Genomic DNA, 17,184 nt, shown 5'->3' on the forward strand with positions numbered 1-17,184 from the left:
GCCCTGCCCCCACAGCAGCCACGTCACAGAGAGGAGTCGGAAGAAGCGGCAGCCTGAAAACCCCGGAGAGACTCGGGGCGAGGCTCGCCCGCCCCTGTTTATTTCCTGCCTTGTTTGCTTTACCCTCCTTAGCTACACCAGACATTTAGGATGGCTTAGATGCTTATAACCAATTACGTAGATGAAATTAAGATCTTATACCATGGTAAGCTAATATTTGATTATACCTCTGCTCTGTTGTTTCTAAAGTAAATACCAGCACTTGATGGTGTAGAATCCATCTCAAAAGCATCGCCCATGCGCATGGACGTCCGGCTTCCCTTTCTCCCCTCACCAGTCGCAGGTCGTGGACTCCGCCCCCAGGAAGAACACAGTCCACCCTCCCTTTGGCGTCCAGCTCCTACGCCACCTGCCTGCTCACAAGAAGCGCTGAAACACCTAAGCCCCAGAGGTGATGACTTCTCTCCAGTCACTGACTGAAAGAAAAGTTTTGGCCACAAAGGTACCAGATCCAAGGGTTTCTTTTTTTAATACAAGAAAGTTTATTCAGAAAGTCGCAGAGGCAGAAGTGAGCTGTAGAAGAGATGGGCTCAGGAAATGAGTTACAGAGGCAACAGAGGGGGCCTTGGGGCTTCGGGGAGAGACTGGGATGGGGTGGAGAGAGGGACAGACAGACAGAGGGGGGTAGCAGCAGCTTGCCGGGGTAAGAAGGGAGGGGGATTTCACAGGCATGCTCCTGGGAGGGAGAGCCGCCCACGGATTTCTTTATCACTGATAGTAGTTACAGACTTTCTGGTTGAAACGGCGACAAAATTCCTTGCAAGGACCAGGCAGGTCCATCTGCAAACAGAACACGGGGCCCGAGAACGAAACCCGGGCTGGCCGTCTCAGACCGGCGTGGAGGCAGAACCGCAGGTGGCTGCACAGAGTCAGGGGCTGGGTCTTCCCAGGAAAAACGCGAGCAGGGCCCAGGTGGTCATGATGCCACAGACTCTGCAAGACAGCCACACGGCAGGGGTCAGTGCAGGGCTCTGACGCACAGGCTCGCGCCCTCGCTTCTCGGCTCAGTTCACGCAAATGTTATTTTTCCTCCCACGGCTGTCCTGGCGCCGGCGGTGAACTTCTGCCTCTCAAGGTCAGCACGGCTCTGGGACACTGACCAGTCACGTTTCCCAGTGCCTGACATCAGAGGCTGACGCAGGAAGCAGCACTGCCTGGGGGCCATGGGCTTCTCTCCAACAGCACTGCTTCTGCAGGCCCGGCTCCGAACCCGCCAGACGGAGCCTCTAAAGCACCTTACCAGCAACTCCATCTTTCTCGACGCTCCAGCCAAAACCTCGGGGTTTGCACCTGACTCTGTCCGCTCTGCCAGCGATCCCTCCTTCACTGACCCCCCTATGCCACCAGCCAGTCCAAGCCACAACCGAACTATGACTGGGCACAGTTAGGCTTCTGACTTCCTCACCTGCCTGGTGTCCATGGTCTGTCTCAACACAGAGCCACACATCACTCCTCTGTCAAGAGCCTCCAAGAGCCACAGCTTCTCCCCCAGTCCTCGCCCCTCCCACCCCACAGACGTCTCTAGCCTCAGCTCCTTACTAGTTCCTAGGCTATGGCCTCCTCACTGCCCCTGGCATACCCTGCACTCCCACTGAGGGCCTCCACCCTGTCACCCGCTCTGCGTGGACACAGGACCTCCCATCTTCTCCTTCAACAGCAGCCCCCCAACCCCCGCCACCCCTCCAGCCCCACCTTCCGAACTGCTCTGGTGTTCACTAAGCACCTGTCATCTACTCAGGCATGCAGTTCGCTCGTTGGCTTGTGGCCACCCCCACTGCAGCGTGAGCTCCGTGACAGTGGGAGTCCACTGTCGTCACCGACGAGGCCCTAGAACCTATGACCGTGTCCCACACAGCAGATGCCCAGTGAATGTCACTGAGTGACGTTCATTCGCCACACATGCCAAGCACACCAGCAGCACGCCAGCAACCGAGCTGAGCCCCACTGAGACCAGAGCAGGACCTCAGACCAGGCGACCCGCAGCCCCAGCCTCAGCCACTCACTGCAGCAGGCAGTTGATGTCCGGTGAGTGTCTCCAGTGCCGATAGAGGGCGACCTGCAGGGTCGGGTGGCCCCTGTGCTCCTTGAGGACGCTCCGGGCACTGCCAAAGGAAGTGTGCTCAGGCCGGGGGCCCAGGCGTGCCGCACACCCGAAAGTCCAAGCAGGTCCGAGCGGCTGCGGGCAAGGAGAGGGGACGGCGGGGGGACGGGACAGCTGGCACCCGGGGCACCTACTCCTTGAACTTATTGGTCAGGAGCAGGAACTGGTTCCGTGTGAGTCGCCGGACGTCAAACTTGCAGAGACTCTGGAACTCTCGGTAGACTTGCTCCTCGCTGACCCCAGGCCACCTGCTGACGGTGAGGATGAGGATGGGGGGTCGGACGCTGGGACAATCGGGGCCAGAAAAGTTCTGGAAGACAAGGAGAAGAACAGAAGAAGACTCACACTGCTCCTGCCCACGACCTACCCAGCTGGAAAATCCTGAGAGAGAAGGTGGGAAAGGCTCCGTCTGGGGTGGGGGTGGGAGACAGAGGGAGGAGTGGGTCCACGCTGGTTTTGGCAGGAAGACAAGAAAAAATGACCAGTTTAGATTTCAGTTGTTCTACGAGCGCCCCCAGGATGTCCCAGAGAACAAGGCTGGGCCCAGCACAGCCTCTGAACAGGGCAACAGCGGAACAGAGGCTACTCACGATCTTTGGGACCCCGGCACGGATCAGGTTCACCTGGTTCAGGTAGGGGGCCAGCGCGTCGAGGTACAGGGCGAAGGAGGGCTCAGGCATGGGGCCGGCACTGCACAGGCGGAGAGAACCCAGAGCACTTGAGCACACGCAGCCACACACACGTCCTGGGCCGAGGCTGCGGCTCTGTGGACCCACAGGGCAAGGCTGCCCCAGGCACCCCGCCTTCCTCCCCCACAGCCCCCAGGTGCAGGCCCGTGCACTTCCCCCACCGCCAAGCTCAGAGATGTCCCCCAGGGCCCACACCGGAACACAGCCTCCAGGTGGTCACCATCTGTTGGTGACAGTTCGATGTCAATCCCTCGGCTGACACATGTGAGCACTGGGCTCAGAGAAGCAGTGAGAGGCCACTGTGCAGGGGACAGGCCACTTTATCATCCCTTGATGTGGCATCACCCTCAACTCCAAATGGCTGTCCCTCCTGCAATGCCTTGTTCTGCCACCTGACCAAGCGCAGGCCGGGAAGGGGCACGAGCTGTGGTCCCAGGTGGGCCTGGGCCTCCGAGGAACCTCTAAACCTGCCAGGGTGGAGGTCATGAGCAGGAGAGGAAGGAAAGGCTGTACGGCCCCGGCACTGGGCACAAGGGGACTCTGCTGCTCTTGGCAGTGGCCTGCACTGGTTGGCACAAGAGCCTCCCAGTGGGCCCTCAGATGCCACCAAAGCCCAGAAAAACGGGAGACGGGGCGCAGGCCTGTCCTTTGAGTCATTAGCCTCAGGTCAATGGGCCACAGACCACTTCTGGACACCGCACCTGCCACCCTGATGGATAAGCACGGGCCAAGCCCAACCTAGGAGACTGCAGCCCAGAACTGTTTCCACGTCTCCGCCCCGGCTGGCTCCTTCACCCGGCCTGCGGAGTTCCGCTCAACAAACGTGTCACCAAGGGTGGGAGCTGGCGTCTCTGAGCCCAGGGCTGCACACGGACGTCCAAGAGGACGCTGCCCAGCGTCCTCTCATGCCCAGTGTGGGGGACGTGTGCCCGATTCCAACCTGGGGCTTTAAGAATCCCCCCACACTGTGCGCCTGATTCCAAGTCACTGCCCACCACCTGCCCGCTGGCCTGTGTGGACCCCGAGGTGTCCTTCACTGAGCACTTTGTCCTCCTGCCTCACTCGGAGTGACATGGTTACGAGGATCGTGGTGACAGACAAAGCCAGCACAGCAGGCTGGGAAGCACTGAAGCAGAATGACCCCTCGGCCCGACCCCAAGACAGGGGCCAGGAGAGCAGGACTGGCACAGGGGTGGGAAAGGGGGCGAGGCCGCCCTGGGCAGGAAGCTGCGACTCAGCCAGGGACTTCATCACACAGTGACATTCTGCGTCCCCCCTTCTCTGGGACAGCCAAGGGGGCCAGAGGTCTTGGCTGACGGGGAGGGTGGTCGCAGGACGAAAGGAAGGGCCACTCACCTGTGTGCTCTCCACAGGAGCAGGTGCGCCACTTTCAAGAGGACTGGGGAGAGAAGCCAGAGGTGTGACAGGCATCCGGGCTCGACCTGGCCGCCTCCGGAAGGCACACGAAGGCACACGCCACTTCCATGACGCCCGCCTTCCCGGGAAGTGAGCGGGCGGCGGGGGTCACCACAAAGGAGACCCGAGCCTCCTTGTGAAAGGACGCCCTCTCTCACCTGAGCCGCAGAGGAAGGCGTCGTAGGCTGCCTCGTGCGGGCACTTTGTCTCTGCTGAGGCGTCGTCCAGAGCAGGAGAGCGAGCGGCAAACAGGTCAGAACACACCTGGGGACAGCACCTCTGCCCTGCCCAGCATCTCTGCCCTGGCATCCCCGTCCCGCACTGGCCGGCACACAGGACCTCCAACTGTCCTCCCTCCAAAGACACGTGCATCTTCCCCCACCCACAGCCATCCTCACCCGGTCCCCCCCACGTGGCATGAGCACCCCCAGGGGGAAGAAGCACAGAGCTGAGAGCTTCCCCACAGCCCACCCACCACGGCAAAGGGGAGCCGATGCCCCCCACCTCAGCCAGGACCCTCCAGAACCTCTAGGATGGTGCCTTTCCAGCAAGGGGGTGACAGGGAGCACAGCACAGGAGACTGGTGGGGGGGCTGCCCCAATGTCCTGTGCTCCCCCCTGCCGCCCCAGGCAGACCCAGCCTTGGCTCTTGCCCTGCAGGGCACGCCCTTGAGGGTACCCACCATATTTCCCACACTCGCTGGCATGAATGATCACTGGCCCAGAATTCTTGGTAGGATTCAAGTCACTGTTAGAGAAGGGACACAGGATGAAGACTATTCACTAAAAATAGTCTCTCGAGTTCTCCCCTCACTGTCTTAATATAAATAAAAATGTTCTTAGTACTGGGACATCTTTAAAGGGGAAAAAAAGGCAGCGAACTAGGGCCTGGGCAAATAGGGCCTGGGTAACTAGGCAACAGGGCAGGCGAAAGAGACCAGCGGGTACCAGGCTGAACCGGTGGCTCTGAGTGTCCAGCAGACATGCAGCCCGAGCACCAATGTGAGCTCAGCGCCAGCTCTGCCCTGAAGGCCGGCTATCCAGTGGTCTGAGGGACACACAGAGACATGATCACACCTGCATCCTGCTTGTGCAGCACCTGGGCATGAATGGCGCACGGCCAAGGTCAGGGGCTCCGCTAAGCATGGGTGTCACTCATTCACGCACTGTTTAATGAACGCCTACTACTCCGTGCATGGCATTAGGCCCGAGAGAAACATCCAGGTTCAAAAAAACACCAAAACAAAGCCACCCTGCTCTCATGGAACGCATCACTCCAGGACCCAGAAACAGGTCAAGAGGGAAATAAAATCCTGGTGGGCAGAAAGTACTGCATCATTACACAGTGGCAGGTATTTTTAGCCGGTCCCCACCCCTCTAGAAGTTTCTCAGCTGAAGCACCTGTGATGTTTTGGGCCGGAGAACTCTGTGTTGGGGGCTGTCCCGGGCGTCCTGGCCTCTGCTCACTGGACATCAGTGGAACCCCCAGTTGTAAAGGTGGAGACATTGCCAATGTGTCCGGGGAGCAGATTCGCCCGCCTGAGGACCCCAGCTCCAAACGAAGGCTTCCTTACCTGTTCAGGACTTCATAAACTTCGGAAAGATTCGAAACCCTCGGGAAATTGAGTTCCTACAATTATGGAAAACAAATCAGGGAGAATTAAAGATTTGTGCTTTTGTTTATTATCTGCTTCGGGTATCACCAAAGGGCCATTAAAAAGACCTGAAAAATGTGAACTCCCACAGCCGCCTCCTTCTCTCCAAATGTACCAGTCCTCATTCCTTATTTAGGATGCCACGGTACCTACTGTCCTCAGATGGGGCTCCTGTAAGGGACCCCGCAACCTAAGCTGCCACAAACACAGCTCAGACTCTCTTCCTTCAAAGGCGAGGGCTCAGGGGTTCTGGACACATGGGCCTCTGGGGCCTCAGACCTGGCCGAGGACACGTATGTGGGACACCAGGAACTCTAAGGACCAGAGGGCCTTGGGCAAGGCCAGGTACCCGCAACCTAGAGTCCGTCTCGTCTTGTGTGGAAAGGGGCACCATAGGTGCCCGGAGACCGGCCCCACACCCCGCCCCTTTGTCCCCAGGACTCAGGTCCATGCAGGAGAGCGGTCTCACCGAACACCGCCAGAACTAGAAACACGCAAAGTACAAGGGGTGCATCTCCGGGCGAAGATGCACCAACCCCCAGTCTCGTCTCTGAGGCACCCTGACCAGGTCATTAACCTTGAGTGGTCAGTCTGAGGCTCGAAAACCCGGATCCCAAGCCTCTTTCCCTGTTCCTCAGTTTAACATCTAAGCAACATTTAAGTCAGCTGGGTGCTTCCCCTGCAAGCACAGGAGGAGTCGCCTGGGGCTTCGGCAATCCCGCCCCAGAGAGGCAGGCACTAGGGCCCAGGTGCCAGGGTTTAGCTCCCCAGGTGACTTTAATGGGCTGTACGGGTTGAAGACCCGGGGCCTTGTGGCTCAGTAGAGACGTTTTCAACTCTCTGCCATGTGCGAGCCCCGCCCCCGATCCTGATGCCCTTTAAGTGTGTTGCAAATACTAGGTATGTATCAAGCTCTAGAACAGGTTCTGTGGCCCCATCTAAATAAGCGCGTGAACTTGAATGAGGGGAGGAAAAAAAAATTATGTGTGAGCTAAAATGACCCAGAGAAGCAACAACAGAAAAGGAAACCAATACTGGTTGTAAATATGAGACTCGACAAGGGTTCGAGAAACGATTTTTAAGAAGACAGGAGGCCGCCTTCCCGGGACGTCGCGCCCCTTCCCCGGAAGCACTGACGCTCCTTACCTTCCACAGGTCCTTTGTCACATTTTTAGTGTCGATGAGGACGGGAAACAGGCGGTGGATATTCAGCTTAAACTGATGGTAGCTCTCTGCAGGGCAAGACCGAGAAAGTCCCGAGTGAGTTTGTCGGTACGGTGGGAAGGAAAGTTCTCCGCCGAGTTTGCCACCAGCTGGTTAATAAATGAAACAAACTAGGAACTGAAAACAACCTCACTCCGAAACACCAAGGCTTCCCACACCTCAGCCCAGCCTGCCACCACCATTTCTGGTACAAAAAGCCACGTGGTTTTCCGTCCAGTTCCGCATACTGGTATTGCTAACACTGCCTAACGTAGTTTGCCAAGTTCTAGCCAATGGAGAAAGGAGAAAGAGGTGTTAGTGGGAATCAGACACGAAACCACGGTTAGTAAATGACCGTTCTGAGGAAAAAACAACTAAAAGCATCATAGTGAAGGTCAAGTGCCCGGTCAGAATTTTTAGCTATCAATGGGCTTGTCCATCAAAAGTACACCTGCGTGGGGTTCACTGCACATACCAACCAACCAGAACACCCCGCCACGTGTGTTCTTCTGCCTGCCTGCCAGTCTCCACTCCCCAAACGCGGCTGCGGGCTCCCCTTTCCCCTTAGTGGCACCCCCACCTCCAGGCAGCAGACGGTGCTGGCTGGCGGTCTCCCAGCTTCAGGTATTTAAATAGTGGCCACCTGCCTCTTGGCCCCAGCCCTGCCCCACAGCCGCCCGCACACCGGGCAGGAGGGCCAGCACCTGTCCTTACACCTGTCCCCACAGCCGCCCGCATGCCAGGTATGAGAGCCAGCAGCACCCGTCCCCATAGCCGCCCGCACGCTGGGCACGAGGGCCATGTGGGACTGAGTCTCCAGTGCCTTCCTTTCTTGCAGCTCATATTCTCCCAGTACTTTCATTTTGTTGTTTGCTTAGTTTTTGAGTGTGTGCTTATTAACTTTGCCCCTCATTCTCCAATTCTCTCAATATCCTCGAACTGAGGTGCTCTGTCCATTCGTCTCCAGGGCCACCCCTCCCTGTCACTCTAGACGAGTGCCCTGGGTATATTTTATTCAGTTGATCCCAAACAACCCTATGATATGGGCACGGAGACCGAGAACAGGTGTGTCGATGTGACTCGCTTGAGAACACGCACAGAATGAGGGGGCGGGAGGACTTGGGCCTGGGTTCCTAACGGCGGCACGGCACTACCGTGGTGGGACAGTATGCTACGGCCGTAAGACAGGGCCACCCAGCCATTAAAATCACATTCATCGCGTTAATGACACAGTTAATGCTTTCAGTATGAGAAAAAGAAACCCAAACGTAAAATCAAATATGCAGTGTGATCAGATGCGTAAGAACTCACAACAGAGGAAAGGCAAGTGTGGGGACCAGAGCTGAGATCACGGGTGGCTCGTCACCCATTTCTGACCTTCCTACAATGACACTGTACCCCCTCTGTCTCGGGGTAGGAGTGTCAATTCGAACGCAGGCTTTTCCCCATGAGAAAGCGCCCTGGTCCCCCAGGTGGGGGCGGGGGGCAGACGGTAAACAGCACCCAGGGCCTGAGCTCTGCACAGTCGTTCGGCTGGCTCCTCCTGGAGCAGGATGCTGGGCCTGGCTCTTTCCAGGTGGCAAACTGACATCGAAGGCAGGAGAGTGACGGGCGTGCCCCTACCTGGGAGGGGTCTGAAGAACTTCTCGTGGAGGTGCAGCAGGTCCATCAGCATGTTGTGCCCCACTAAGGGCTGCTCGGAGGAAATTGACAGGTGAGGGGAGTGCAACTTGAAGCACAATAAAAACACACCACAGACTAATAGTCTCTTGCAGAGGGTGTAGCTTTAGAACCCACTGAGGCTGTGGCCACCCGGTCATTCCATCCCCTCCCACCTCCTACCCCCGGGGAAAAGTAGTCCGATTGCTTAAATCCCTGAAAAGAAGAAGAGCACTGAGTAGGGAGGACATGAGGCCAGGGCCACACTGGAAATCCAAACTGTGAAACAGATAAACGTCAGTTCCCCAAGTACTTTTAGGTCGATCAGTACCACAGTACCTGTGTGCCTGAAAGGAGCAAAGGAATAGCAATGAATTCATACAGGCAGTCTTTCCTCAAATCAATGTCGTGATTCGGTGAGGGCAAGTTAGACCCATAAAGCCATTTATCAACAAGGAATCACGTCTCTCAAGAAACCCTATTTTACTGTTGGGGGTCCCACCTGTGCGACAGCCAGAAACGCAAAAGACTGTCACAGACCAAGAAAGCAGCTGTCTTTCCTACCTTCTGGGCTTCCACCAGCATCTGGAAAAACACGGAAAAACCCCTCGCGGAGAGCAGCAGCTTCTCCTTCCAACGGCTCTCTCGATCACAGGAGGTGCTCCCAAGATACCAGTGATGCTGCTTGCTCACTTTCTTCACTGTCACCTGAAATGAAAAGCAGGGACGAGTTCCCTGACTCCTGTCAATGATGCCAAAGAACTGGTTCTTCATCTTGGGAGGGGCGGGGGAGAGAGAGACACGTTTCCCAGGGACCAGGTATGGCCACAGTAGAGAGAGAGTGGAGCAGCCAGGCCGCCCCACGGCAGGGAGAACTCACCCCCTGGTCCTTCTGGACTGTCCAGATGCCTGGGAGGGCCTGCCTCAGCACCAGCTGGACCGTGAAGGCCTGGAAGCCTGCAGCAAGGGGTCACAAGGCTCACACACATCCCTACCGACTCTGGGCTGGCGGTCGCCCTGCCCTCTAGAGAGGCTGGAGGGAGACAGACAGCCGCTGAGGGGAGGATCTGATGGCAAAGCAGCGCTCAGGTGTGCCAAAGCGCTGCATGCACGTGGCAGGGCCGGCCCAGCCTGCTGCAGCGTGCTAGGGAGCGGTCCGAGGCAGCGGTCCAGGGCAGCGGTCTGCAGGTGTGTCCCTGGGCTGGCCACCCTTCCACTGAGGACCCCAAAGAGTCTTCCTATGTGTCAATTATAGATGTGGATTGCCACCGTGTTAGGAATTAAAGCTATACCTTAAATTCAAGATGGCACAGTTTTCCTTTAAAACAGTAAGCCCGTTCTCCTCTTGCCCGCGTGGGCCATGTGGAAAACACCAGTGTGCTGCGCTACTCAGACCTGCTGGTGTGCACACCTTTCACCCTAGTGCGGCAACCAGAGACACGTGTGAACGTGGCCTGTGACCTCGTCAGAAAGGTCTCGGGACTGGGGAGCTGGCGTGCTCATGGTGGCAGGCTCAAGTTTCCCCAAATCCCAGTTTGTCTGATTTTTAATCCTCATCCAAGGATACGTTTTATGGATTTTGGAGGGGGGGGAGAGAGAGAAACGCCGATCGGTTGCCTCCTGTACATACCCCTACTGGGGATCGGACCCACCACCTAGCTCTGCGTGCTGACAGGGATCGAATCTGCAACCTTTCTGGTGTGCGGGGCACTGCTCCAACGGAGTCACCCCACCAGGGCTGAAACTCCCGTTTCTGATTATAAGCTCCAGCTGCATCACTAGCAAATACTGCGAGTCATGCTCCTTGAAGAAACAGACTTGCTTCTTTCATTTGAGAAGGTGAATGAAAATACCCAAGTCAAAATAACCACAGTAAATTCCTTTAAGTAAAAATAATGCCACCTGGGGCGGGGAGGACAAGGCAGCTAATTCCACTCTCAAGTCAAAAACTTACACAAGGGCTTTCCTTCCAGACAGCCACGGCGCTCTGGCACGCAGCCGCGGTGTGTCACGCACACTTCCTTCCTCACGTGCTCGTGCTGACACACAGAATGTTTTAAAAGATGAGCCAAGGTCGAGATTTAATAAAAGTATTACTTCTTTCGCTGACCGGTGTGGCTGCGGTTCGATTCCCGGTCAGGGCACAGGTCTAGCGTGCAGGCCAGGTCCCTGGTTGGGGGCGCGCGAGAGGCAACTCGGTGGTGTTTCTCCCCCTCTCTTTCTCCCTCCCTTCCCCCTCCCTAAAAAGAAAGAAATAAAATCTTTGACAAAAAAAGAATTATTACCTCTCTACCAAGGGAGTTGTGAAGTTAAACTGAACCTCTTTTTTAACAGAACGCACTGCCCACCAGCAGGTCGATGCTACGCCTCAGTCTGTGCCCAGGTGCCGACAGGTTCACCCACCTGGGCTCCGATACCATCAGCGCAAATGGCACAATGACAACGGCAAGTGCTGGCCAGGTGACATTTTGACGATACTTTTGACCTCACGGTCCCCTTAGCAAAGGTCTCAGAGGCCCCTGGGGTCCACAGACCTGGCTTGGGGACCACTCACTAATCTAGCGCTCGGTCCTGCATCGTGACTCTGCATCGCTCCGTGGGGGGAAAATTCGGGGATTAATGGAAGGCAACTACAAGTGCACAGGGCACCGGGATTGGGGTGAAAGGGTGGCTCCAAAGGGACCCTCACTTCCTCGACCTTAAAGTTCAGAATAGGTCAAACTGTCTTCGACTTCCAAACTGCGGTCAGCGCTGCGTCTCACCCCAAGGACCACACGTCGGTGGGGCAAGTGACCCAAGGGAGCAGAGGGTATGTGACAATGAGCAGAAGGATGTCTGTGGGCTGCGGGTGGGGGCAGGGAGTGGGGAGGGCAGCCGCCTGCCTACCAGTGATGCCAGGGAGAGTCATGCAGTCGCCTTCCTCTGCCAGGGACAGCCACCGCGTCACCTCGTCAATCACTGCCTTGATTTGGTCCTTATCCAAAGAACTGTGAATGGGCACAGGACAGCGGACACATTGCAGAAAGGCCACCAGAGCCCAGAGGCAACAGATGTCAACATGGGAGCGGCTTCTGTGGCCTCCGGGCTTAACACGTGACCCTGGCAGGGAAAGGCGCCCAAAAAAGACTGTTTATTTTCCGAGTCTCGTCCCGCCATGGGGAGACGAGCACTTGGCCTGTCCTCTCCCACACAGTCACAGGAGAACATGCCCTGCTCTCCACTTCACGGGGACGCACGGAGGAAAAGGCACGGGCAGCTGGCCGGCACACCACACTGCTCCAAGGCCTGTCTCCCTAGCGCGCGTGCGGAGGTGGACGGCACCGTCCGCTAAGGAAAAGGCAGGAGCGCGGCGGGTACAGCGTCTCTGTCTTAGACACACAAGAACGTGACGCTATTTTGAGATACGGAAGACTTTTCTCCAACATTTGAAAATAACAGAAGATTAAAAGTTCAAATTGTTTTTCCCCTTATAAAAAGCCACATTTCCGTATGAAAACCACAAAGTCCACCATCACATGAGATCATGGTCTAGACAGAATGGTCACAGCATCCCAGAGTCGAAATCTGTCTCATTTAACCCGCTTCCCGATGAAGGCAGGAAGAGCTTCAATCACCTGCTCAAAAGCAGACAACTGAAGGCCGGGCCAGCCTGCGACCCGGTGGCCTGCCCCTTCTGCCACCCACCACCCTCTCCCCCTGCCCGCCCAGCTCCAAGGGAAGGGAAGGGGCTCAAGTATGACCTCTGGCACTGGGGTCAAAGGAAAAAGGCAGAAATCCTGCCCTCAGGGAACACAGCAGGCTCCAAGTTGAGGGTCACCTGTGATGCACCCTGACGGACCCCCGAGGTCACACTGAAGGGCAATGCGCCATCTCGCACCACGCCCGCACAGCCATCCTCCCCCAGCACTGCAGCGGAGCCCCCACTGCCTTGAGAAGCCATTTAAGAGGTAGTTCTTTCTCTGTTTTCTCTTCATTTTTCAACACTGACCTCACACCCAACGCAGGGAGAGGTCTCTCCACTCCAGGTGTGGGAATGGAATCGCCAGTGCTCTGAGCAGTGAGGATGGGCGCAGCACAGGCCACAGAAGCTCCCTGGCGCCAGCGGAGGGCGTGTGCCCACCCACAGGACACGCAGAGAAACGCCAGCCACGGAGAAACCCGCCAAGCGCCCCAAGAAACGGGCTCTACCTGCGAACTCTCCAGTTCCCGGCCAGGATGCTATGTTTGACCTTCTTCTCCTGCTCTTCATTCATATAGGGGATCCCGTTTTTGAGGAACTAGGGATGAGAAGAGACAGGAGTCTGGTAGTGTCATCCTCTGTGTTGGGGAACAGAGTGAAAGGAAAACCTTCCTGGTTTCCTGGGGACGTGAGGGGCTGGAAATGGGGTGCAGAGACCGCCTGGGTCCGCTCCCCTTCCCGCCTCCCCGCTCCCTCCTGCAGGGCCGTACCTTGTTGTAGTCGAAGCCATACTGATTCAAAAACTGAACACTAGAAGCCTGGAAAGAGAATTCCGAGTCCAAAGTCCCAAATGTTGTAGGGAAGAGAAAGAAGTTATATGAATGGGCTACGTACCTATTGAAAAAAGTAAACATAAGGAGAAAAAGCCAAATGCATTTTTAAAGCTCTGGCTTTAATTAAAGCTGGCTTCAGAGGGGGCTCTTTCCGTCAGGTTTTGAGTTGAGAAGCATTTAAAGGTGGGCTCTTTCCAGTACTATGTCTGGCCCTGGGGGGGGGGGCGGGGTCAGTGAAGAAGGCAGATACCCTGCCCTCAAAGAGCAGGGTCTACCCCTCGTGGCTGAGCCTGACGGGGGACGCCGGGACAGCATCCCTGCTGATGGCTGGGAGCTTCATCGCCCCCAGTGTTACACGGTGTTTGTGGTTATCGTGAAGGGGCATGCAGGTGACAATGGAAACAGGAAAAGGCGTGCGTAAGGTGCACGGCACGGGGCAGGAAGGGCGCCCAGAAATGATGTTGCTTTGAGAGACTGGAAGGACGAGCTGGAGTCTTCAGGGAAGGGAGCAGGTGCAAGGGCACAGAAGCGGAGGACATGGGGCGTCCAGGCCCAAAGTGGTTTGGAGCCTGAGCAGATCTGGGGGAGCAGGTAAGGGGGAGCTGGGTGTTTTGGGGAGGACTTTACACATACTTGTTTGGCTCCCCTTCAAGGCTGGAAAACACGGACAGTCCTAGAGGAATGACAGCAGGGAGGTGAGTGCCCAGAAGGGCTACCGGGGGCTGACTACCACACTAAAGCGAAACATTTTGAACAGTACTTTGCTTTCAGAAAACTGTGCGAGCTTTAGAAGGAGATAACCTCTTTTAAAAAAGAAAAAGAGGAGGAGGAGGAGGAGGAGACAGGTTCAAAATACAAGCTGTCAAACTTACTCATGCTGAAATTACTAAAATATAATTCTGGATGGTTCTTCAAACAGAAGTCAAATTAAGTCTACATTTTTAAAGTTTCAAAACTAACCAGAGGAAACACCTAAAACCACGACAATTTATACATTTAATTGCTTTAACATTTAATTGTCTGCATTGTTAAAAAGACCACATACAAAGTGAAAAAGACTTTCAAGTAGGGGGAGAACAATAGAAACATATCTATTTCCCACACTTCTCAAAGAGGGCTTAAAATTAAGTAACACAACCGCAACAGAAATAGGAAAGAACAAAGACACAGAACAACACCCACAGATGCCCACCCTCACAGGAAAAGCAAGGGTCAGTAAAATGGGTCAAGGCCTGTTGTTACAAATAAAGTTTTATTGGATTACAGCCACGCTCATTCATTTGAATACTATCTAAGGCTGATTTCCCATTATCAATGGCAACCTTGAGTAGTTGTAACAAACCATACGGTCTGCACAACCTAATACATTTACTGAATAGCCCTTTGCAGAAAAAGTGTGTTGACCCTGCGTTAAAAATGGGAATCAATTTAACAATCACATCACTTCTCCTCTACTAGGTGGACAAAAGCGTTCAAGATGATAAGAGCCAGTGCGAGCGAGGGAAACAGGTACATTCACTGCAGTCAGTGAGTCACTGAACTGCACGGATGCCTGGCAGGAGGAGGAGCGGGTGGGCGACACAGAGCTGTGCTTTAACACACACTCTTTTTAACGCTGCCACTCCATTGCTGGAAGTGCTCCAAACACACATGCTCACAAAAGCACAGAAAAGTACAAATACTAAGAGTCAGTGTGACCTTGTTTTTTTGTGTTTGTTTTCAATTGATTGACTTTCGAGTGCGAGAGAGGGAGAGAGAGAAAAACAGTGACTTGTTGTTTGGCTTGTTTGTGCATTCACTGAGCACGCCTTGTTTTATCACAAACAGTAACCAAAGTAGGCATCACGAGGAAGCTGAGTCTGGAGACGCATTCCCAGTTTGGAATACCAGGAGGTCTGCAGTGCTGCGATCGGAGAGATCTCTAAACCAAAATGATGCAGAAAACAACAAGATGTGGAACCAGATGTGTGCAGGACGCTCTTGTTTGCATAAGTTTTCTCTAAACAAAAATCCTACACATGCTTCCTTGAGAGATGGTACAGGCTCCTTAATGTTGATGTATTTCGGCATGAAAATTCTGCTGCTGAACTGATTTCTGCTTATTCCAAAGGGTTAGGTCTGACAGGCGCAACGCAGCCAGAAACCAAACAAGCATACAAAATGATAGCTGGGTTCTTTGGAAGATGTCAAAGCTGTTTGATCAGTAAGAAACATCCCTGGCTGGTGTGGCTCAGTGGACTGAGAGCTGGCCTGCGAACCAAAGGGTTGCTGGTTCAATTCCCAGTCAGGGAACACGCCTGAGTCGCAGGCCAGGTCCCCAGTGAGGGGCAGGTGAGAGGCAGCCACACATCGATGTTTCTCTCCTTCTGTTTCTCCCTCCCTTCCCCTCTGTCTAAAAATAAATAAATAAATAAAATCTTGGGGAAAAAAAGACACAAAGACAGTAAAAGTGTCATTCGTGACCAACATTTGAAGATCAAAACTCACCAATCTGACAGATTGTAAACTGCCGAACACTCTGACGGGTCTTTAGATACCACTCGGACGGCAAGTCGAAAAGGCTGTGAAAACACGGGTGTCTCATCCCCTGGGCAATGGCAGCGCAGCAAGGTGCTGGCCTCCGCGCCTCTGCACTGTTTGGCCTTGCTCCGGCTGGGGAACACTCCTAGCGTTCGGTGCACAAGGCCAGGTCCCCAGAACCCCATGTAAAGTAGTGTCCTGCCCGCCCAATGCCAACAGGTGCTTGCTGAGAAACAACACGGATGTGGCCAGGGTGACACCCAGAGGGGCACTGAGCTCGGACTGCGAACCAAAGGGCCGCTGGTTTGATCCCCAGTCAGGGCACATGCCTGGGTTGCAGGCCAGGTCCTCTCTCGCTCAGCTCAAGGCAGCTTTAGCTTTACCTGATCTGCTGAGACCTGGACAGGTTGGTGCGGAGGCCGGTGAACTCTATGTCCAGACCTGCGGGGAAGGCAAAAGAGACCAGAGTCCCCAGGTGCAGACCCCTGCCTCGGCTCTTCACACTCTAAATGCTGCAGGTGGGATATTGACTACTCGGCTCACCTTTTGTGCTCAACAGGCCAGGTGAGTTCAAAAAGGGGCAATGGAGGGAGCCAAAGCAAGGATAAGCCAGTTCCTTGGGCTCGGCTCCACCTGGACCACTGTGGAGCCAAGGGGGTAACTGCTGTTTGGCACGCCCTTGCCCAGGCCTAGTAGGTACCTCTCAGTTTGAGCCTCCCCAGGCCTAGCAACTGTCCCAGCCAGTGCAGCCTCGCCTCCCCGCCCCCTCCCGCTCACACCACACCCTTCGCCGGCTCTCCTAGCCCAGAAGGTCCCTGTGAAAAGGCTGGATCCCTGCGCCTTACCCACGAAGTCCGCCTCCAGGACAAGCTCCTGCAGCAGAGGGAGGCTCTGCTCAAACTCCTCGGCGCCCACGTCCATGGTCACGCAGCCACGTAGCTCCGCTGAGGTCACCCAAAGCGGCCACGCGCTCCCGCCATGCCGCTGGCCTTAAAGGGCCCGCGCGCAGGAAACGGGCCGCCCCCGCGCCCCATCTGAGCCTTCGGATTGGGCTACTGGCCACCCACACACCTCCTGTCTGCTCTTCGGTGTTTGTTGTGCGGACTAGGGTAAGAGTCGACTCAGCTTTGCAGTCAAAGCCCACTTACCTTGCTCCGCCGCTGTTTCTTGGCAGTCACGACAAAATACGGAGACCTAGAACGTTGAGGCTTGAGCAGAAGGTAGAGCCTGAAAAAGTAAAATCAGGTCACCAACAGCCCCCCCGAAGGAAGTGCAGTAAACAGACAATGCAGGTGCGCCCCGGGGTGGGTGCAGTTGAAGCGACCACACCTCACCTGTTTCCTAAATCGCCACTTCTGCCCAACTGCGCC

At 55.4% G+C, this 17,184-nt stretch overlaps 1 protein-coding gene across 1 annotated transcript; it reads right to left on the reverse strand.

Annotated features, from left to right (window-relative positions):
• Positions 1-551: 551 nt before the first annotated feature.
• PNLDC1 (PARN like ribonuclease domain containing exonuclease 1) lies at positions 552-16,843 on the reverse strand. The gene is made up of 19 exons (XM_037126164.2): positions 16,660-16,843; positions 16,198-16,255; positions 15,782-15,855; positions 13,928-13,967; positions 13,232-13,355; positions 12,971-13,059; positions 11,669-11,769; positions 9,663-9,739; positions 9,347-9,490; positions 8,747-8,816; positions 7,067-7,152; positions 5,840-5,895; positions 4,949-5,013; positions 4,425-4,478; positions 4,207-4,249; positions 2,752-2,851; positions 2,296-2,471; positions 2,064-2,162; positions 552-993 (listed from the first exon to the last, which is right to left on the reverse strand). The coding sequence occupies exons 1-19, from the start codon at positions 16,733-16,735 to the stop codon at positions 930-932; spliced, it is 1,596 nt and encodes a 531-aa protein (XP_036982059.2). The 5' UTR covers positions 16,736-16,843; the 3' UTR covers positions 552-929.
• Between the last annotated feature and the right edge of the window lie 341 nt (positions 16,844-17,184).

Source organism: Artibeus jamaicensis, unplaced genomic scaffold (genome assembly GCF_021234435.1).
Source record: "Artibeus jamaicensis isolate MK-2021 breed Jamaican fruit bat unplaced genomic scaffold, CSHL_Jam_final contig_497, whole genome shotgun sequence".
NCBI classification, from domain to species: domain Eukaryota; kingdom Metazoa; phylum Chordata; class Mammalia; order Chiroptera; family Phyllostomidae; genus Artibeus; species Artibeus jamaicensis.

Bases quoted from the DNA above. Each gene is read 5' to 3' on its own strand.
- PNLDC1 (XM_037126164.2), bottom strand. From the start codon at position 16,735: ATGGACGTGGGCGCCGAGGAGTTTGAGCAGAGCCTCCCTCTGCTGCAG. The intron at 2,852-4,206 runs GTGAGTGGCCCT...CCGCCTGTGCAG, and splicing joins CTCCTGTGGAGAGCACACAG to TGCCGGCCCCATGCCTGAGC. The intron at 2,472-2,751 runs GTGAGTAGCCTC...CTTGTCTTCCAG, and splicing joins GTGCCGGGGTCCCAAAGATC to AACTTTTCTGGCCCCGATTG.